The sequence below is a fragment of the Microcaecilia unicolor genome, chromosome 5 (assembly GCF_901765095.1).
Source record: "Microcaecilia unicolor chromosome 5, aMicUni1.1, whole genome shotgun sequence".
Taxonomy (NCBI): domain Eukaryota; kingdom Metazoa; phylum Chordata; class Amphibia; order Gymnophiona; family Siphonopidae; genus Microcaecilia; species Microcaecilia unicolor.
In genome coordinates, this window is record NC_044035.1 from 7,199,461 (window position 1) to 7,222,432 (window position 22,972).

The 22,972-nt window shown below is 44.0% G+C and overlaps 1 protein-coding gene across 2 annotated transcripts in view; it reads left to right on the forward strand.

Moving 5' to 3' along the window:
• Window positions 1-22,972, forward strand: part of FAM204A (family with sequence similarity 204 member A) — a 127,518-nt gene that overhangs the window by 98,616 nt on the left and 5,930 nt on the right. For both annotated transcript variants that reach the window (XR_003942080.1, XM_030202633.1), the window contains exon 7: window positions 20,998-21,104. Coding sequence is in view for 1 of the 2 variants with exons in the window: in XM_030202633.1 (XP_030058493.1) it covers window positions 20,998-21,104 (107 nt within the window). In the remaining variant the exon portion in view is untranslated. The remainder of the gene's footprint in view (window positions 1-20,997; window positions 21,105-22,972) is intronic.

Sequence of the window (22,972 nt, forward strand, 5' to 3'; positions counted from 1 at the left end):
TAATGCTATCTTTTTTTCGTAATCCCTCTTGGCCTTCTTTATCTGCGCCTTGCATTTGCATTGACACTCCTTATGCTGCTTCTTGTTATTTTCAGACGGTTCCTTCTTCCATTTTCTGAAGGCGTTTCCTTTAGCCCTAATAGCTTCCTTCACCTCACTTTTCAACCATGCCGGCTGTCTTTTGGACTTCCGTCTTTCTTTTCAAATTCGTGGAATATGTTTGGCCTGGGCCTCCAGGATAGTATTTTTGAACAGCGTCCATGCCTCTTGTACAGTTTTTACCCTCTCAGTTGCCCCCCTAAGTTTTTTATTAACTGTTCTTCTCATTTTATCATAGTCTTCTTTTTTAAAGTTAAACACTAACGTATTTGACTTCCTGTGTATAGTTACTTCAAGGTTGATATCAAAACTGATCATATTATGATCACTGTTATCAAGCGGCCCCAGTACCATAACGTCCCTCACCAGATCATGGGCTCCACTAAGGAGCAAGTCTAGAATTTTTCCTTCTCTCGTCGGCTCCTGCACCAGCTGCTCCATAAAGCTGTCCTTGATTTCATCAAGGAATTGTACCTCTCTAGCGTGTCCCGATGTTACATTTACCCAGTCTATATTTGGATAATTGAAGTCACCCATTATTATCACATTGCCCATTTTGTTTGCATCTCTGATTTCTTTTATCATTTCTGCATCTACCTGCTCATCCTGGTGAGGCGGATGGTAGTACACTCTTATCACCGTTTTTTTCCCTTTTATACATGGAATTTCAACCCACAATGATTCAAAGGTGTGATTTGTGTCCTGCTGAATTTGTGCCTGAACTGACCAGATGACCACCGGAGAGAATCGGGGATGACCTCCCCATACTCCCCCAGTGGTCACTAACCCCCTCCCACCCTCAAAAAACATCCTTAAAAATCTTTTTTGCCAGCTTCAAATGTCATACTCAGGTCCATCGCAGCAGTATGCAGGTCCCTTGAGCAGTTTTAGTGGGTGCAGTGCACTTCAGGCAGGCAGACCCAGGCCCCCCCTCCCACCTGTTACACTTGTGGTGGTAAATGTGAGCCCTCCAAAACCCACCAGAAACCCAATGTACCCACATCTAGGTGCCCCCCTTCACCCATAAGGGCTATGGTAGTGGTGTACAGTTGTGGGTAGTGGGTTTTGGGGGGAGTTTGGGGGGCTCAGCACACAAGATAAGGGAGCTATGTACCTGGGAGCAATTTCTGACGTCCACTGCAGTGCCCCCTAGGGTGCCCGGTTGGTGTCCTGGCATGTGAGGGGGACCAGTGCACTACGAATGCTGGCTCCTCCCATGACCAAAGGGCTTGCATTTGGTCGTTTCTGAGATGGGTGTCCTTAGTTTCCATTATAGCTGAAAATCAGAAAAGACCAAGTCTAGGGACGACCAAAATGTCACGATTTGGGCGTCCCCGACCGTATTATCGAAACGAAAGATGGGCGCCCACCTTGTTTTGATAATACCTGTTTCCCCGTCTCTCCGTTGGGACGTTTTGCGAGGACGTCCTCAGCAGAACTTGGGCGCCCCTTTCGATTGTGCTCCTCTATGTCTTTCAGGTTCACAGAGATTTGCTTGAGTTCCTCCATATCATCACCCTCGAAAACCGTTTCTGCCACAGGTTATTCTTATGTCCGTCCTCTTCAGTAAATACCGAAGCAAAGAATTTGTTCAGTCTCTTCAGCTCCTTTTACTCCATTCCCTCACCGTCTTCCTGCTTCTGATATACTTGAAACGGTTATTAACTGAGTTTTCGCCTCTGCAGCAAGTTCCTCTTCATATATTCTGTTAGCCTTTTTCATCACTCTCTGCATTTGGTGCTTATACTGCTGCTTGTTTTCTTTTTTTCATTTTTTAAAAGATGTTCTTTCGGCTGTAAAAGCCTTTTTAGCCTTTTAACCATGCTGGCTGCTGTTTGCTCTTCTTTCCACCGTTATCTTCCAAGTCTAAACACGCTGTATACATGGAATGTGTTTCTAAAATTACCCCCAAAATGATAAATTGCATATTTAAGGCATTTATTTTATTAAGCACAAGCCATTTCTAGGTATCTTAAGAGAGGACAGACTAGTGCAGCTTACTGCATTTCATTCATTCATGATGCAGTCCTCATCTCTGATCGCTCTAGGAAGTGGCCTTTATGGAAAACATAATGGTCCCAGTATTCAAAGTGGCTTAACTTTCAGGAGAGGCTCCTGCCCTCAGGCATTTAACCAGGCAGTGCCACTTAGTTCCGTGGCAGTCACAAGAGATACAATCCGGGCAAGGTTTGGTCGGTCCCAGATAGGGTTACCATATGTCCGGATTTACCCGGACATGTCCTCTTTTTGAGGACATGTCTGGGCAACCAGGCTGGTGGGCGGACAGACGGGCAGATTGCTAGCTTCCCCTCCCCTTACTTACTACTGCTCTGGTGGTCTAGTGAGCTCTTCCGCCTTCGGGGCAGGAAAGAGCCCCCTCTTTTCTGCCCGGAGCGCTGCCCTGCATGCATCCTTCCTGTTCCTGATGTCGGCGCCGATTCAAAATGGCCACTGAGAGTTGAAGTGACCTCGCAAGACTGCAACTCTCGGCGGCCATTTTGAATCGGCGCCAAGATCAGCAACAGGAAGGAAGCATGCAGGGCAGCGCTCCGGGCAGGAAAGAGGGGGCTCTTTCCTGCCCCGAAGGCGGAAGAGGTCACTAGACCACCAGAGCAGTAGTAAGTAAGGGGAGGGGTGTGACGGGGTGTGTGACAGGGGGAGGGGAAAATGTGACAGGTCGGAGCGAGGGCGTGAAAGGGGGGGGGGGGTGGGTGTGCTTTAGACTTAGCCTGGCCTCAGAATGACATCCTATAGTATATCTCCTATCACCTTCTCCCACTACTCCAACCAGAGTTACACCTAATCACACTGACCACCCTTCAACATCTTCTGTCCTTCTGTGACTGTTCTCTTGTGCTTGACTGCTTAAATATTTTAAATTTAAATGCTTTACTTTTTGTCTATTAGATTGTAAGCTCTTTGAGCAGGGACTGTCTTTCTTCTGTGTTTGTACAGCGCTGCGTACACTTTGTAGCGCTCTAGAAATGTTAAATAGTAGTAAATAGTAGTAGTAGTGTGGTGGAGGCAGGGCATGTGTCCTCCTTTTTGGGGGACAAAATATGTTAACCCTAGTCCCAGAAGTCATTCAGGCACTGGCAATATTCACTGTTAGTGGCTGGATAGCTAGCCAGGCACATAGGGCCACCTAAAAAGCTGCCCTGACTGTGCTTGGGTAGCTGCGCAGGTATAGCATGGATTATTGGCCGTAACCTGGATATTCAACGCTACTGCCTACTGAATGGGACGGTACGAAAACACTCACCACCGCTGGCTGAATATTAACGCAAATGATTTTATGTTTTTAAGTTCACCACAAATGTGTCTGTTCAACACACAAATGTAAAAATAGTGCAAAGTTTATAGTACAAACTTTGATTGTTTCTCCAATTTTCAGGCCTCACGATACTTAAATCCCATGAATGGCCCTTTCTATCCTGACTTTTTCTCTTGGTCAACAGCACAGCATAAGTCATTCTTTGGCAAGGTCTCCAGAAGAAGCCGTTGCAAAACAGGTCCCCATCAGGACCTTAGCCTACCTTAAGAGAAAATCTAGGTGTTACATAGTGAATGGCCTGAAAATGCCTGAGGACTGGGTTCCTTCGTATATTTTGATTCTGTGGTACCGTCAAACTTATATACGGTGAAGCCACTTTGCTGTTCGCCCTGCTATTTCTATTATTCTTATTTTTCTAATTTTTGATATATCATTTGTTTGGTAGATGTTATAAATGAGAATTAAAGTTTTGACATTAGCTAAGTCTACCAAATAATTTTTGGAGGTTTTTCGAGACTGATGGAGTGGAGGAGTGGCCTAGTGGTTAGGGTGGTGGACTCTGGTCCTGGGGAACTGAGGAACTGAGTTTGATTCCCACTTCAGGCCCAGGCAGCTGCTTGTGACTCTGGGCAAGTCACTTAACCCTCCATTGCCCCATGTAAGCCGCATTGAGCCTGCCATGAGTGGGAAAGCGCAGGGTACACGGTCTGTGCCCTGAAGAGCACAGGTACAAATCAAAGTAGGATATACACAAAAAGCAGCAAATATGAGCTATCTTGTTGGGCAGACTGGATGGACCGTGCAGGTCTTTTTCTGCCGTCATCTACTATGTTACTATGTAACAAAAATAAAATAGAAACTATTGGAGATTCTACATGGAATGTTGCTAGTGGAATAGCACCCAAATCCACTTCTCCTTTCCCTCCACTCTCTATCTCAGTTGATAACACCCTCATCCTCCCCGTCTCATCTGCCCGCAACCTCGGAGTCATCTTCGACTCCTCCCTCTCCTCCTCTGCCCATATCCAGCAGACAGCCAAGACCTGTCGCTTCTTTCTCTATAACATCAGCAAAATTCGCCCTTTCCTCTCTGAGGACACCACCCAAACTCTCATCCACTCTTTCATCACCTCTCGCCTTGACTACTGCAACCTACTCCTCACTGGCCTCCCACTTAACCATCTATCCCCCCTTCAATCCATTCAGAACTCTGCTGCCCATCTTATCTTCCGCCTAGACTGATATGCTCATATCACCCCTCTCCTCAAGTCACTTCACTGGCTTCCGATCAGGTACTGCATCCAGTTCAAACTTCTCCTACTAACCTACAAATGCACTCAATCTGCAGCCCTTCACTACCTCTCTACCCTCATCTCCCCTTATGCTCCTACCCGTAACCTCCGCTCACAGGACAAATCCCTCCTCTCTGTACCCTTCTCCACCACCGCCAACTCCAGACTCCGCCCTTTCTGCCTCGCCTCACCCTATGCTTGGAATAAACTCCCTGAGCCCATACGCCAAGCCCCCTCCCTATCCATCTTCAAATTCTTGCTCAAAGCCCACCTCTTCAATGTCGCTTTCGGCACCTAACCATTGTACCTCTATCCAGGAAATCTAGACTGCCCCCAATTTGATTGACTGCACTTTTTTGTCCTTTAGATTGTAAGCTCCTTTGAGCAGGGACTGTCCTTCTTTGTTAATTGTACAGCGCTGCGCAACCCTGGTAGCGCTTTAGAAATGTTAAATAGTAGTAGTAGTAGTAGTAGTAGTAATAGTTTTGTACGTGAGGCAATGGGGAGGGTTAAGTGACTTGCCCAAGGTCACAAGGAGCGGCAATAGGATTTGAATCCTGACTTCCCTGGTTCTCAGCCTGCTGCTCTGACCATAATGGCCCCTCCAGTATGTGGGAAAGTGGGATTCAGTGAATTAACTTGATTAGGAGCAGTTTGCTGGACATCATCCAATGTATTTAAAGAGCCTGGGTGCAGTAAGATTACAGATTATCTAAACATTCTTGAAGAGCTGTAGAAAGTGTAATTTCCAGCTCCTTTCTGGCTTTTATTATTATTATTATTATTATTTTTAAATACATTTGGTTCCAGAATCCATTTTGACTGCAGCTCTTCTAGAGTGCGATCCCGAGGGGGTGGGGGTGGGGTGGGGGTGGGGGGGGGGGAGGCGGGGAGATGCAGAAAATTAGATTTAAAAAAAGAAAAACCGGAAATGAATAATGTCATATTACCGAAAAGATGAGAGGCTAATTTGTGGCAACTTTTTTGCTAATTTTGTTCGAGCTTCAGAACGAGGAGCTGTCAGTGCTCTGTGTAGCCGTCCTGACAGCGCCAATGATCCATGAAATGAGCTGCCGCTGGCTTTGTTCTGATAAGAATGAGCAGATCTGGCCAGTGTATTAGGCTGCGAATCTCATTTTCATACTTGCATGAAATAAGCTGTTTGCAGGCTTGATTAATCAGACATTTGAAATGGGGGGGGGGGGGGGGGGGAGGTTGTCTCTTTGATCTCTTTCGTCTCCTAGGTAACTTGTTTGACATTTAATGTTGAGCTCGAGCGAAGACAATCAGGAATTGTAGTCCAGACTGATATAAAAATTAAAGACCTTAACGCTTTAAGCAGCAGCCTCCCCCCTCCCCCCCCCCAAAAAAAAGCGGTGGGTTTGATTTACTTCAGAAAACAGCTGTTTTCCTTTTAATTAAAGATGAGAACAACGAGGGGCACGATGAGGAAGTGTCAGTATTTTTCATCAAGACCTCTTATGTGATAAGAAAACGCTGGAGGATAGTAATTGAGCAGTTGGCGTGTGTTTATGTATATCTGGGTTGTGATTAGAATAGGTATTGGAGGCCTTTGAAACAGTGGCAGTTTAACATTTTACTAAAATGTCTTTTTTTTTTTAATGAGAAGGATGCATTTGCTTGATATGGAATTAAGCTGCTGTGACATTAAGATGTTTGAAATGATATTCACTGAATTGAAGCATAGAGGATTTGCTATATGGAGGCAAATTCTGTTTTTGTAGAAAATTGATTTTTTTTTTTTTAAGGGTTTGTATATATATAAAACAGACACACGCGTAGAATGTGAAGTGCTGAACGCAGACAGGCCTGCTCTGCTACCCAGCAGGATTTGCAAACTGTGTAAACCAAGAAAACTGAAAGGTATTAAAGAGAGCTGCAAAGGTGTCGCAGTGCATTTGCCGGAGGTTATGTAGACGCCTTTACAAATCTTCCCAGTGCCTGTAATGATGAACGCCTCAAGGGTCTCGCCTGGGCCCGGCTTTCCCCACTAGCTAAAGCTGTTATCTTAAATCCAAGCAAAGTGCCATTAATCTTTGTGAAAGACCTTTTATGGCTTTTAATATATCCTAAATTAGAACATTTTGCACCCTCGGTTCCTGAAATGCAGTGATAAAAAGCCTTCGGAGCTGTGCTTGCCTGCTTCCTACTCTGCATGGTTTGCAATTGCTTTGGGCTAATGTTTGGAAGTCTTCATTCAAATGCAGGAAAGCACTGGATATTTTGTGTGGAAAATGCTGATACCCTGGCTTTAAATGAATGTAATGTGTGAGCAGTGTATTGATTGAGAGGTATAACTGATAGTTCTGTTTTCTGTGCTAATTCTCAGTCCCTTGCCTTTCACCATTATCTGCTATTACTGCTTCTGGTTTCTGTAGTGCTCTTAGGCATACATAGCACCGTATAGACAGGCATTGGAGAATTTTGACTTTATCCACAATAACTTAGTAAATGACAGCAGATAAAGACTTGCATTGTCCAGCAATGCCGCCAGAGCCATACCTGCCAATCTGTGCAGGTTACGCTCCTTGACGAATGAACACTGGCATCACGACCAGGGTTAGTTGGCACTTTGTTACCATGCCTGTCACGTATAGGCAGATCTATATGTGTTGTTGCAGTATCGCACCACCATGCCAGCAGTCTGGTTTTATTATTATGGACTTAGTAACATTCATTATGATAAAACCACAATCCTGCTATATTGCTAATTAGCAACATCATGCTCTCTAATTTCAACCCCCAAGATGTCTTCTCCTCCTCCTCCAGGGAGATATATAACACCCACACTCATAGCATATGAAATAAGTGTGATATAAAATAGGCATACTTGATTCTGACCTCCTTTGCCATTTTCAAGACACAAATTGTAGAAGCCTGCCTAGCCTTTCTGCCCAACGTTTGGAGTCGCTGTCTAAGCACCACTCCTGCCCATCATCTCTATATATAAAAGGCAACACCAACGTTCTATGAAGCCTCCAGCCGGAAGTGTGAAGGGGGAGAGATATCCGGTTTCCCCATGAGTGTCTGCCCCGCCCTCGCTCTCTCTGTAACACAAACAGTGAAGGAAAACACAGCAAAGCAGGAAATCAAATCGCTCTCTCTGTAACAGTGAAGGACTCAGAGGGGGGAGGGGAGAGAGGGCAGGGACACACACACTCCCACATGCACACAGAAGAAAACCTTGCTAGCCCCCGTTTCATTTGCATCAGAAACGGGGCTTTTTTACATCATAACATATAAGCCATTAAGTTACTTTTGTTTTGATTTCATCCTATTTCCGTAAAGGGATCCTCTGTGTTTATTCCAAGCATCTCTGAATGCTGTCACTGTTTTTGTCTCATCACCTCTACCAGGAGGCTATTCCAGGCATCCGCCACCCTTTCAATGAAAAAGTGTTTTCTGATAAGTACTCCTAAGTCTACTGCCCTGCAACCTCAATTGATAAGAGGATATCCTCTAATTCTACCACTTTCCCGTCTCTGGAAAAGATTTATTTGTATATTAATAGTTTTCAAGTATCGCTGCATGGTGCGACAGCACCTTGAGTATTGTGTTCAATTCTGGTCGCCGCATCTCAAGAAAGATAGAGTAGAATTGGAAAAGGTGCAGTGAAGGGCGACTAAAATGATAGTGGGGATGGGACGACTTCCCTATGAAGAAAGATTAAGGAGGCTAGGGCTATACAGCTTGGAGAAGAGATGGCTGAGGGGAGACATGATAGAGGTATATAAAATAATGAGTGGAGTGGAACAGGTGGATGTGAAGCGTCTGTTCACGCTTTCCAAAAATACTAGGACTAGGGGGCATGCGATGAAACTACAGTGTAGTAAATTTAAAACAAATCTGAGAAAAGTTTTTTTCACCCAACACGTAATTAAACCCTGGAATTCGTTGCCGGAGAACGTAGTGAAGGCGGTTAGCTTGGCAGAGTTTAAAAAGGGGTTGGACGGTTTCCTAAAGGACAAGTCCATAAACCGCTACTAAATGGACTTGGGAAAAATCCACAATTTCGGGAATAACTTGTATAAAATGTTTTTACATTTGGTAGCTTGCCAGGTGCCCTTGACCTGGATTGGCTGCTGTCGGGGACAGGAAGCTGGGTTTGATGGACCTTTGGTCTTTTCCCAGTGTGGCATTACTTATGTACTTATGTATCATAACTCCCCTATCCCTCTAAGGTATACATATTCAGAACTTAAAGTCTTTTCTTATACATCTTTTGGCACAAACCCTATACCATTTTTGTCATCTTTCTCTAAACTGCTTCAAGTCTATATATGTCCTTAGCGAGATAGGGCCTCCAAAACTGAACACGGTACCCCAAATGAGGCCTCACTAACAACTTGTATAGGGGCATAAACACACCCTTTTCTTCTTCTGGTTATGCCTGTCTGTACAGCCCAGCATCCTTCTGGCTGTAGCCACAGCCTTATCACAATCGTTCACCACCTTGAGATCATTGCACACTATCACCCTAGGGTCCCACTCCTGGTTCGTGGATATCAGACTCTTGTCCCCTAGCACAAACAGATCCTTTGGACTTCTGCTCTGCACTCCTTCACGTTAAATTTTAACGGTCAGACATTAGACCATTCTTCTATTATTTGTTGCTTACTTCTTATATTGTCCACTCTCTCCAAACACTCTACTGTAAATCTTCATGTCGTATGTAAAAAGTCAAACGTTTTCCTTCAAACCCTTTAGTAATGTCACTCACAAATATATTGAGTAGAATAGAATCGGCCCCAGTCCCAGACCTTGAGGCACTCACTGTTTGCCTTTCTTTTCTCTGAGTGAACCCATTTACTGCCACCATCTGTCAAATCAACCAGTTTCTAATCCAGTTCACCATTTGGGGTCCCAACTTCAGCCCACTCATTTTATTTATGAGCCTTCTGGAGGAACCGTGTCAGAGGCTTTGCTGAAGTCCAAGTAGATTACAGCCCATATTTCAGAAACTCTTCTTAGTGTTTTGGATGTCTGAAAACAGGCATTCAGACATCCATATTGCATGGACGTCCAAATCCTGATTTTATAAATCCAGGACGTGGACGTCTAAAACTGCTGTTTATCCTTATGGCAAGTGGATGTGGTTTAGGCATCCTTTTAGATGGGACCTGACAGATGCCAAAATTTGGATGTCCACGCCGATTTCGGAAGGGGAAGGGACATCAGTGGTGGAGTGGCCTAGTGGTTAGGGTGGTGGACTTTGGTCCTGGGGAACTGAGGAACTGAGTTCAATTCCCAGCACAGGCAGCTCCTTGTGACTCTGGGCAAGTCACTTAACCCTCCATTGCCCCATGTAAGCTGCATTGAGCCTGCCATGAGTGGGAAAGCACAGGGTACAAATGTAACAAAAATAAAATAGATACTATTGGAGATTCTACATGGAATGTTGCTATTCCACTAGCAACATTCCATGTAGAAGGCTGCGCAGGCTTCTGTTTCTGTGAGTCTGACATCCTGCGCGGCCACATTGGTGAGCTGGAAGGGCCGACTTCTACATGGAATGTTGCTAGTGGAATAGCAACATTCCATGTAGAATCTCAAATAGTAGCAACAGTGAAGGAGTGGCCTAGTGGTTAGGGTGGTGGACTTTGGTCCTGGGGAACTGAGGAACTGAGTTCAATTCCCAGCACAGGCAGCTCCTTGTGATTCTGGGCAAGTCACTTAACCCTCCATTGCCTGCTGCATTGAGCCTGCCATGAGTGGGAAAGCGCAGGGTACAAATGTAGCAAAAATAAAATAGATACTATTGGAGATTCTACATGGAATGTTGCTACTATTGGAGATTCTAGATGGAATGTTGCTACTATTGAGATTCTGTTGCTACTATTGGAGATTCTATATGGAATGTTGCTACTATTGGAGATTCTACATGGAATGTTGCTATTCCACTAGCAACATTCCATGTAGAAGGCTGTGCAGGCTTCTGTTTCTGTGAGTCTGACGTGCAGGATGTCAGACTCACAGAAGCAGAAGCCTGCGCGGCCACATTGGTGATCTGCAAGGGCCGACTTCTACATGGAATGTTGCTAGTGGAATAGCAACATTCCATGTAGAATCTCAAATAGTAGCAACAGTGGAGGAGTGGCCTAGTGGTTAGGGTGGTGGACTTTGGTCCTGGGGAACTGAGGAACTGAGTTCAATTCCCAGCACAGGCAGCTCCTTGTGATTCTGGGCAAGTCACTTAACCCTCCATTGCCTGCCACATTGAGCCTGCCATGAGTGGGAAAGCGCGGGGTACAAATGTAACAAAAAAAATAAAAATAAAAAAAATCTATGATTGACGTTATTTAGACCTGGTGCTTGACATATCTAGGTTACAGAAAGGTGCTCTGATTGAGCAGCTGTTCACTGGAGCTCTATTTTTTCTTTTTTTTTTTAATTAAATTTTGAAAATGAATAAAATAAGAACTAAATACTTTACATTCAAGATATACCATCATTACCACAATGGAAGAAAAACAATCAATTTACCACATTACGGAAGCTAACCCAAACGTAGACAAAGGAGGTAATTATAAAATATAATGGGGTAATATAATTGTCTTATCCTAACTCCCCCAGGAGCTCTGCTCTTGATAGTGGGCAGTTTAGCTCTTTTCATATTCCTTCTTTTGAGGAAATGCAAGCGATCTTTACTTCAGCTAAACCTACTACAGCAATCCACGACCCTTTGCCTTCTGGCCTTGTGAAACAGTTCAGCTCTCTTCTGTTACCTTATCGTTATGATTTGATTTCCTCTTTGCTAGCTAGCGGGGATGTCCCTCAGTGTTGGAAGATTGCTTATGCATGTCTAAGGATATCTTGTTGGGCAGACTGGATGGACCGTGCAGGTCTTTTTCTGCCGTCATCTACTATTTATAATCACAATTTATAATACTGTGCCTACATTTCCTTGTTTTTACTGTATTCTTTACCATGTAAGATGCTTTCTTTTACTATGTAAGCCACACTGGACCTGCTGTATGGTGGGAAAGAGCGGGGTACAAATGTATAAATAAATAAATATGTTACTATGATTAAGGATAGAAAAAAAGGATCTGAGGTACCAAATTATCAACCTGTGGCCGTGTTGTCTTTTGTCTCTAAACTAGTTGAAACTATAGTGACTGGTCAGCTTCCTAAGTGTCTGGAGCAGGAGAAGCTCTAACATTTCAATCAAACAGGGTTCCTGAACCCTTACGCCAAGCCCCCTCCCTGCCCGTCTTCAAGTCTTTGCTTAAAGCCCACCTCTTCAATGCTGCGTTCGGCACCTAACCCTTACCGTTCAGTGAATCCAGACTGCCCCAATTTGACTGCCCCTATCGGACCGACCGTTCACTTGTCTATTAGATTGTAAGCTCTTTGAGCAGGGACTGTCTCTCTTTGTTAAATTGTACAGCGCTGCGTAACCCTAGTAGCGCTCTAGAAATGTTAAGTAGTAGTAGTAGTAGTAGTGGTATTACATATAGCAGTGATTTAACCAGAGCTGAGATTGTGATGTCATAATGCCTCATTCCACCAATGCCTAAGAGCCAACCTCATCAGTGATGTCACAATGGCTCGACTGTCCTATACTTGGCCCACTTCCCCCCTTAGTGTGAAGAGTTTCAGTCTCTGGTATCCAGAGCTGAGATTGTGATGTCATAATGCCTCATTCCACCAATGCCTAAGAGCCAACCTCATCAGTGATGTCACAATGGATTGTCCTATATTTGTCTCACTCTTATCTATTAGATTGTAAGCTCTTTGAGCAGGGACTGTCTCTCTTTGTTAAATTGTACAGCGCTGCGTAACCCTAGTAGCGCTCTAGAAATGTTAAGTAGTAGTAGTAGTTGTGTGCCCCTGAAACATCTCTTATGGGAGTCATATGTTTTATTTGAAATATTTGAAAGGTATTAATCCGCAAACGAATCTTTTCCGGAGATGGGAAGGCGGTAGAACTAGAGGACATGAAATAAGATTGAAGGGGGGCAGACTCAGGAAAGATGTCAGGAAGTAATTTTTCACGGAGAGAGTGCTGGATGCTTGGAATGCCCTCCCGCGGGAGGTGGTGGAGATGAAAACAGTAACGGAATTCAATCATGCGTGGGATATGCATAAAGGAATCCTGTGCAGAAGGAATGGATCCTCAGAAGCTTAGCTAAAATTGGGTGGCAGAGCAGGTGGGGGGAAGAGGGGTTGGTGGTTGGGAGGCGAGGATCGTGGAGGGCAGACTTATAAGGTCTGTGCCAGAGCCGGTGATGGGAGACGGGACTGGTGGTTGGGAGGCGGGGAATTACTGCTGGGCAGACTTATACGGTCTGTGCCCTGAAAAAGACAGGTACAAATCAAGGTAAGGTATACACAGAAAGTAGCACATATGAGTTTATCTTGGGCAGACTGGATGGACCGTGTAGGTCTTTTTCTGCCGTCATCTACTATGTTACTATGTCACTATTTGTTCTAACCTGGACCAGGATAAGATTCTTCTGCTTTTGATCTGATTGACTATTGGCTTCTTGTACATCTTGGAGGCAGATATTATTGCTATTACTGAGACCTTGTTAAGTGAGTCACATGAAATCAGGCTATAATTGATTCAGAAAGGACAAAGATAGCGAAAAATAGGGAATATCTCTGTATTAAAAGTTTTTAAAAAGTGAAAACTGATGAAATGCAGGGTATATGCGGAAAGGAGGTGGCACTATGGACTATCTTTGAAAAGGGAGATGCAACTTCTGTATATACTGGTCTGATCAGGAAAAGACTTACATAGTAACATAGTAGATGATGGCAGAAAAAGACCTGCACGGTCCATCCAGTCTGCCCAACAAGATAAACTCATATGTGCTACTTTCTGTGTATACCTTACCTTGATTTGTATCTAACATAGTAACATAGTAGATGACGGCAGAAAAAGACCTGCATGGTCCCTCCAGTCTGCCCAAGATAAACTCATATGTGTATACCTTACCTTGAATTTGTACCTGTCTTTTTCAGGGCACAGACCGTACAAGTCTGCCCAGCAGTATTTCCTGCCTCCCAACCACCAGTCCCGCCACCCATCACTGGCTCTGGCACAGACCTTATAAGTCTGCCCTCCACGATCCTCGCCTCCCAACCACCAACCCCTCTTCCCCCCACCTGCTCCGCCAGGGCACAGACCGTAGAAGTCTGCCCAGCACTACCCCCGCCTCCCAACCCCCGGCTCTGCCACCCAATCTCGGCTAAGATTCTGAGGATCCATTCTTTCCGAACAGGATTCCTCTATGTTTATCCCACGCATGTTTGAACTCCGTTACCGTTTTCATCTCCACCACCTCCTGCGGGAGGGGATTCCACATATCCACCACCCTCTCCGTGAAAAAAATACTTCCTGACATTTTTCTTGAGTCTGCCCCCCTTCAATCTCATTTCATGCCCTCTAGTTCTACCGCCTTCCCATCTCCGGAAAAGGTTTGTTTGCGGATTAATACCTTTCAAATATTTGAACGTCTCCTCATATGTCTTGTAACGCAAATCCCATACCATTTTTGTAGCTATTCTTTGCACCGCTTCAATTCTTTTTACATCCTTAGCAAGATACGGCCTCCAAAACTGAACACAATACTCCAGGTGGGGCCTCACAAACGACTTATACAGGGGCATCAACACCTCCTTTTTTCTGCTGGTCACACCTCTCTCTATACAGCCTAGCAACCTTCTAGCTACGGCCACCACCTTGTCACACTGTTTCGTCGCCTTCAAATCCTCAGATACTATCACCCCAAGATCCCTCTCCCCGTCCGTACCTATCAGACTCTCACCGCCTAACACATACGTCTCCTGTGGATTTTGACATTGACTCAGACTATCCTGCTTATAATCGAATGAGAAAAACGCCCAAGTTCCGACCTAAATCGGGAGATGGACGTTTATCTCACAAAAACGAATAAAGCGGTATAATCGAAAGCCGATTTTTGGACGTTTTCAACTGCAATCCGTCGCGGATGCGGACAAAGTTGATGGGGGCGTGTCAGAGGTGTGGCGAAGGCGGAACTGGGGCGTGGTTATCTGCCGAACAGAGATGGGCGCATTTCACCGATAATGGGAAAAAAGTATGCGTTTTTAGCTAGAATTTAGGACACTTTTCCTGGACCCTGTTTTTTTCACGAATAAGGCCCCAAAAAGTGCCCTAAATGACCAGATGACCACTGGAGGGAATCGGGGATGACCTCCCCTGACTCCCCCAGTGGTCACTAACCCCCTCCCACCACAAAAAATGAAGTTTCTCAACTTTTTATTTTCACCCTCAAATGTCATACCCAGCTCCCTGACAGCAGTATGCAGGTCACTGGAGGAGTTGTTAGGGGGTGCAGTGGACTTCAGGCAGGTGGACCCAGGCCCATCCCCCCTACCTGTTACAATTGTGCTGCTTAATGCTTATTAGTCGTCCAACCCCCCTAAACCCACTGTACCCACATGTAGGTGCCCCCCTTCACCTCTTAGGGCTATAGTAATGGTGTAGACTTGTGGGCAGTGGGTTTTGAGGGGGATTTGGGGGGCTCAACACACAAGGGAAGGGTGCTATGCACCTGGGAGCTCTTTTACCTTTTTGTTTGGTTTTGTAAAAGTGCCCCCTAGGGTGCCCGGTTGATGTCCTGGCATGTGAGGGGGACCAGTGCACTACGAATCCTGGCCCCTCCCACGAACAAATGCCTTGGATTTATTCGTTTTTGAGCTGGGCGCTTTCATTTTCCATTATCGCTGAAAAACAAAAACGCCCAGCTCACACATTGTTGAATAAAACATGGGCGTCTATTTTTTCCCAAAATACGGTTCGGTCCGCCCCTTCACGGACCCGTTTTTGGAGATAAACGCTCATGGAGATAGGCGTTTTCGTTCAATTATGCCCCTCTATATCTCCCACCTTACTCCCCTCTCCATTACCGATCTCTACCTACTCATCTCTTCTATTATTCTGGTATACTTAACTCTTACCCTGTCTAACAATATTCTGTATTTCTGTTACTATGTAAGCCGCATTGAACCTGCTTTGAGTGGGAAAGCGCGGTATACAAATGTAATAATAAATAAATAAGTGCATCACTTTGCATTTCTTGGCATTGAATTTTAATTGCCAAACCTTAGACCATTCTTCTAGCTTCCGCAGATCCTTTTTCATGTTTTCCACTCTGTTACAAAAATTTAAACTACATTTTTTTTTTTAAGATAATACTAACAGAAGTGGACATAGCTGAGGGAGCAGATAGTATGAGAAAAGGTCTCTGAAGCTTGAGGAGTATTTGGCTTTTTAGCAACTAAGTTTTAGTTTAAATTTTTTTAAAAACTGGATTATATGGGGTACGGAAGTCTAAGTGGGTAAGATACTGCATTAAGTTACAGGATTGTGAAAAATTACAAGAGGACCTTACGAGACTGAGCGGCTAAATGGCAGATGACGTTTAATGTGAGCAAGTGCAAGGTGATGCATGTGAGAAAAAAGAACCTGAATTATAGCTACGTCATGCAAGGTTCCACGTTAGGAGTTACGGACCAAGAAAGGGATCTGGGTGTCGTCGTCGATAACACACTGAAACCTTCTGCTCAGTGTGCTGCTGCGGCTAGGAAAGCAAATAGAATGTTGGGTATTATTAGGAAAGGTATGGAAAACAGGTGTGAGGATGTTATAATGCCGTTGTATCGCTCCATGGTGCGACCGCACCTTGAATATTGTGTTCAATTCTGGTCGCCGCATCTCAAGAAAGATATAGTAGAATTGGAAAAGATGCAGCGAAGGGCGACTAAAATGATAGCGGGGATGGGACGACTTCCCTATGAAGAAAGACTAAGGAGGCTAGGGCTTTTCAGCTTGGAGAAGAGATGGCTGAGGGGAGACATGATAGAGGTATATAAAATAATGAGTGGAGTGGAACAGGTGGATGTGAAGCGTCTGTTCACGCTTTCCAAAAATACTAGGACTAGGGGGCATGCGATTAAACTACAGTGTATAAATTTAAAGCAAATCGGAGAAAATTTTTCTTCACCCAACGTGTAATTAAACTCTGGAATTCATTGCCGGAAAATGTGGTGAAGGCGGTTAGCTTAGTAGAGTTTAAAAAGGGGTTGGATGGTTTCCTAAAGGACAAGTCCATACACCGCTACTAAACGGACTTGGAAAAATCCAAAATCCCAGGAATAACATGTATAGAATGTTTGTACGTTTGGGAAGCTTGCCAGGTGCCCTTGGCCTGGATTGGCCGCTGTCGTGGACAGGATGCTGGGCTCGATGGACCCTTGGTCTTTTCCCAGTATGGCATTACTTATGTACTTATATGTACTTATGACATACTGATGTTCACAGAGCAGGCAAGAGGCCTTAGGGTGGTTATATTCGATCATTTCAAAGTAGTAAAATAGTGGGACTAAGGTAGTGGGTAGAGCCAGAGAGGTATTGTTGTTATTGCTGAGACCAGTAGAATTTTGGCGTGAAGGAGTAGCCTAGTGGTTAGAGCAGTGTCCTGGGAAACTGGGTTCAATTCCCACTGCAGCTCCTTGTGACTCTCTGGGTGATACTGTGGAACTAAACCTCTAGGTAATCTTGCAAACCCCTGATGCAGCCCTTGAGAGAGCAAAACATGGCTGTGTTGGGCTTTTATTTATTATTTATTTATTGCATTTGTATCCCACATTTTCCCACCTATTTGCAGGCTCAATGTGGCTTACAAAGTGTGGTTATGACATATTCATTTCATGATAACAGGTACAATTATTGATGTTTGAAGGTTAGGTAAGGGAGGATAGACAGAAGGTGTTAGGTAGGATAGAGGTGAACTGTAATAACTGTGTGGATTGTTGAGGTAGTTTTGTAGGCTATGTGTTTTCGTTGTAGGCCTTTTGGAAGAGATGTGTCTTCAGAGCTTTGCGGAAGTTAGTTATCTCATCAGTAGCTTTCAGGTCTGTAGGTAGAGCGTTCCACAACTGCGTGCTCAAGTAGGAGAAGGTGGTGGCGTGTATCAACTTGTATTTTAGTCCTTTACAGCTGGGGAAGTGCAGATTGAGAAATTTGCGGGATGATCTTACAGCGTTTCTGGGAGGCAAGTCCACAAGGTTTAGCATGTAGATTGGGGCATCTGCATGAATGGTTTTGTGTACAATCTTGCAAATCTTGGACGCAATGCGTTCTTTGAGTGGGAGCCAATGAAGTTTCTCTCTTAGGGGTTTTGCACTTTCATATTTAGTTTTTCCGTCTAGCGGCGGTATTCTGGGCTGTTTGGAGTTTTTTGATAGTTTGTTCTTTGCAGCCGGCGTATAGTGCATTACAATAGTCCAGGTGACTTATTACCATTGACTGTACCAGGGTGCGGAAGATATATCTCGGGAAGAAAGGTTTTACTCTTTTGAGTTTCCACATGGAGTAGAACATCTTCTTCGTTGTATTCTTCACATGAGTATCGAGTGTGAGGTTTCGGTCGATTGTCACTCCAAGAATTTTTAGGTTTTGTGCGACGGGAAGAGAACAGTATGGTGTGGTTATTTTGGAGTAGTTGTTTTTGTTGTGTTGTGTTGTGTTGTGAGGTTAGTACAAGACATTGTGTTTTCTCTGCGTTGAGTTTCAGTTTGAACGCATCCGCCCAGGAGTGCATGATTTGGAGGCTTTGGTTGATCTCGTTGGTGATTTCGTTTAGATCATGTTTGAATGGGATGTAGATCGGGACATCATCTGCATATATATAGGGATTGAGGTTTTGATTGGCTAGAAGTTTGGCTAGTGGTATATTTATTTATTTATTGTTTTAAGCGGTGAATAAATTGGAATTTGTGATCTGCTCTGTTCATGTCCGTGCTGGATTTTCTGGATCGTTTGCCTACTGACTTTCTTGGACCAGAAAATATGTATGCCAATGTACAGGTCATTGGTGAAACTTTAGCTGGTGTTCTGCATGTGGTTCTAGAGGTAGTACGTCCAGAAGTGGACATAAATATAGTGGAGACAGTATAGTAAGGAGTTATCAGGAAGGTACAGGGTCTACACCAAAAAGTCTCAGACTTCAATATATATACATGAAAGGAGAGGGGATAACAAAAAACCAACAAGGCAAGCGATCTGCAAAATCCAATATGGAAAAAGAAGCCACCAGATCAATATAACATCAGAAAGATTTTATTGAAGATACCGCATGTAAACAAATTGCCCGACACAGGCTGTGTTTCGCCCACCAAGGGCTGCGTCAGGGGCTACAATAAACAAACAGATTGAATTATAATAAATAAAATTTAAAATATAAAAACAACATACCACCATAGTTTCTCATATATTCATGAACAAATAGATAATGTATACGCTATAAAATAATAATAAAATGTTATACATACATGTATGTAAAATCTAAACATGAATAAGTAAATATGTGGTGTACATAGAAAGAACCACTTAATAGAAATAAATAAATCAATCACCCCATCACAAAAAACGCATTATATGTATTTAAAAATTGTATATATATACCAGCATGTATACGATTCCCAACATATATATGTAATAAATAATAAATATCTATATAAGAACATATACATAAAAACAGCAAAGCAAGGGCACTGATATACAGCATTAGACCTTGAACATATATAAATATGTGAAAATATTGTGTAACATATTAAATAATAAAAATGGAGTGGTGGACACATACGTAATTTGAAACCTTCTGAAAGGAGCAACTCTAAAAACGGAAAACCTAAAAATAGGAATGTAATCAAACACTAAATATAAATACATCAAACCAGCAATGATAAAAGATCATAACAATGAAATATTAAAAAATAAGAAATAAAAATAAATAGCAATATGAATAAGATTATGCAGTAAAAGGTTACTCACGTGTGGTGTATAATAGATTGGAAAAAACCAGCGCATAGAGCAGATGCCTAAAATGACTGTCCAAAAAATAAGGAATGAAAATTAAAAATGAATAATGTATATAAAATCACTACTGTCCAGACTAACAGGATGTGGAGTTGCACAATATACTGAATGTATGTGAGAAACATCTAATGGAATGATGTCATGGTTATACTAGTGCTATGGTGTGTGTATGCTCACTGCGTATTGTCAGAAAAAAACCTCTAAAGCTATGTGCCAAAGGTGTCTAACAATAAAGGGTTATACTTGGTGATAACACTGGATAAGGGGACACCTTACGTGTGCTCATGCTTTAGGATGGGCAATTTGGATGTATCCTTGCAGTATAGAAAAAAAGAACTGGCACACCGAGTGGGTCATTTTTTTTTGTTTGTTTAGTTTTGTGGGTTTTTTTTCCTTCTGTTATCTATGTTGTTCAGTAGACAGACATAATTTATTATATGTGAAGTAACTGCTGCACTATCTGCACTGTCTGTGAATAGAAATATGAGGAATGAGTGAGCTTCCAGTGCAGTGGCGTAACCACAGGTGGGCCTGGGCCCACCCACTTAGGGCTCAGGCCCACCCAATAGTAGCACATGTTTAGCAGTAGCTGATGGGGATTCCATGCTCTACCAGCTGAAGACTTCCCTCTGATGGTAATTAAAATGGTGTGCTCCACGTTACTGGCACCTGTGAATACTCAGTTTTCAGCGCATGCCTGCTGCAGACTGCCCAAGCAGCGTTGCCAGGTGGAAAATTTTTTCCCCACCCAATCCAGCCTAAAAACAGCCCAAAACCCGCCCAAACTCAAACTCCGCCCCTGACACCCCCACCCCCGCGTCATCACCCCCGCCGTCATCAACCCCGCCCCCGCCGTCATCGGTCCCGCCTCCCCGTCACCGGCCCCGCCTCCCTCATCATCAGCCCCGCCTCCCCCGTCATCGCCCCCGCCCAAAACGTCACTAACCCCGCCCCCCGCGGCCGAAAAAACCGCCTGAAAACCGCCCAAAAGAAAAAAAAGAAGCCCAAAAAACCGCAACCCGCCGCGGGCAAAAATTTCCCGCGGCGGGTCGCAGAAAACCGCCCACCTGGCAACACCAGCTTAGATATTTTTTGGGGGGAGGGGGAGAACACTTGGTGCCCACCCACTTCTTGCCTAGGCCCACCCAAAATCTGCTGTCTGGCTACGCCCCTGTTCCAGTGCAATGTGAAAGATTTCTGATGGGAAAAATGAGCGAGTCTCTTGTCATGTTGTATGAGGTTACTGATGATGAATGAATGAGATTCCCTCACCAATGTAAAGTCTGTGATGAGAAAAATGAAATGAGACTCCAGGAGGGGGAAGAATAAGGCTTATTCCTAGACATGTTTACATCATGAACACTTGTTCAAAAGGCGTTCTTTTTTTTTGATAAAATTATCATTTATGGTTTTTGGTGATCATTTTTGTCTTTTTTTAGATGGGTGTAAAAATTGCCCACGCTGTAGCTTGCCGTAACTTTATGAAAGCTAAGCAAGAGGAGGAGGCTTCACAAGAAGCTCAGAAGAAGAGGAAACTTGCTTGGGGGTAAGTTGAACTGTGGGTTTTAGCTCTGGGAAGGGAAAGGCTGAATATGCTTTTGAATTATGTAAATCACTCATCACGTATCACTGCTTAGAGTCAACAGACATTTTCTATTGCTTTCCAGAAATTTCTTGAAAAGATCTCTTAAGTTCATTTGTTTTTCACAAGATAAATGGATATGTTTTTCAGCTCCTGCAGGCCCCCACTTCTGCTTTCTTTTTGCAGCAATCGGGGTTTTTACACAAGTTTGATCTGAATTGGTGTGCCCAGTGGCGATCCTAGCCTGCATGACACCCGGGGCGGATCGCCGATGCGGCCCCCCCCCCCCCCCGGCGAAATGACAACCCCCCCGGGTGCACGCCGCTGGGGGGGGGGGGGGGGTGCCGCGGCGCATGCCTGTCAGCTGAGTTCGCTGACTTTCCTAACTTCGCTGCAGCTCCCTCTGCCCCGGCCAGAACAGGAAGTAACCTGTTCCTACTACTACTACTATTTAGCATTTCTATAGCGCTACAAGGCATACGCAGCGCTGCACAAACATAGAAGAAAGACAGTCCCTGCTCAAAGAGCTTACAATCTAATAGACAAAAAATAAATAAAGTAAGCAAATCAAATCAATTAATGCGAACGGGAAGGAAGAGAGGAGGGTAGGTGGAGGCGAGTGGTTACGAGTCAAAAGCAATGTTAAAGAGGTGGGCTTTCAGTCTAGATTTAAAGGTGGCCAAGGATGGGGCAAGACGTAGGGGCTCAGGAAGTTTATTCCAGGTGTAGGGTGCAGCGAGACAGAAGGCGCGAAGTCTGGAGTTGGCAGTAGTGGAGAAGGGAACAGATAAGAAGGATTTATCCATGGAGCGGAGTGCACGGGAAGGGGTGTAGGGAAGGACGAGTGTGGAGAGATACTGGGGAGCAGCAGAGTGAGTACATTTATAGGTTAGTAGAAGAAGTTTGAACAGGATGCGAAAACGGATAGGGAGCCAGTGAAGGGTCTTGAGGAGAGGGGTAGTATGAGTAAAGCGGGTAATAAGACAGGGAACATATGGAACCAAAGACTAATGAATCCTGAATAAATCCATTGTGGGCAGTGCTAATAAAAGCAGAAATCTTAGTACAGCATGAGTTTGACTATAAGCAGGCCTTTGATGGCATCTCACATTCCTGGACAATAAGTTAAGAACATAAGAATAGCCATACTGGGTCAGACAAATAGTCTGTCTAGTCCAGTATCCTGCTTCCAACAGTGGCCAATCCAGGTTACAGGTACCTGGCAGAAAGTTGCTTTGAAATGCACAAAGTAAACCCTGGATTGATTGACTACATGAAGTTCACCATGAAAATGTGGCAAACCACACTCCACCTGCAATATGCAGATGGACAGTTTGTCCTGCCTACCATCAAGATCCAGTGAGGCATATTTCAGGGAGACTCCCTGTCACCAATTCTGTTTTGTTGGGCACTTAATCAGTTTTATTAATTATTTTGGGCTATTACTCCTAAAGATGTCAGTGTTACACTTTCTCTTTGTAGATAACCTGAAGCTCCACAGTTCTAGTGACCAACAATTAGCAGATCAACTCCAAGTAATGAAAAGCTTCTCAGATGACATCAAGATGATGTTTGGTCTGAACAAATCTGCTAAGGTGATTTTCCTTAGAGGAGATCTGAGCAAAACTGAAATCATCCTTTGACTGATGACTGCGAGATAAAGGAACTTTAATGGGAAAGTGTTTATAAACATCTAGGAGTGGGTGAAGGAACAACAGTCAACCATAAATCACGGAGAGAAAAGATCAGTAAAGAAAATATTTTTAGAAGACTAAAGTTGATATTGAAGAGTGCATTAACATCACAGAAAAAGATACGAGCTGTCAATAGCT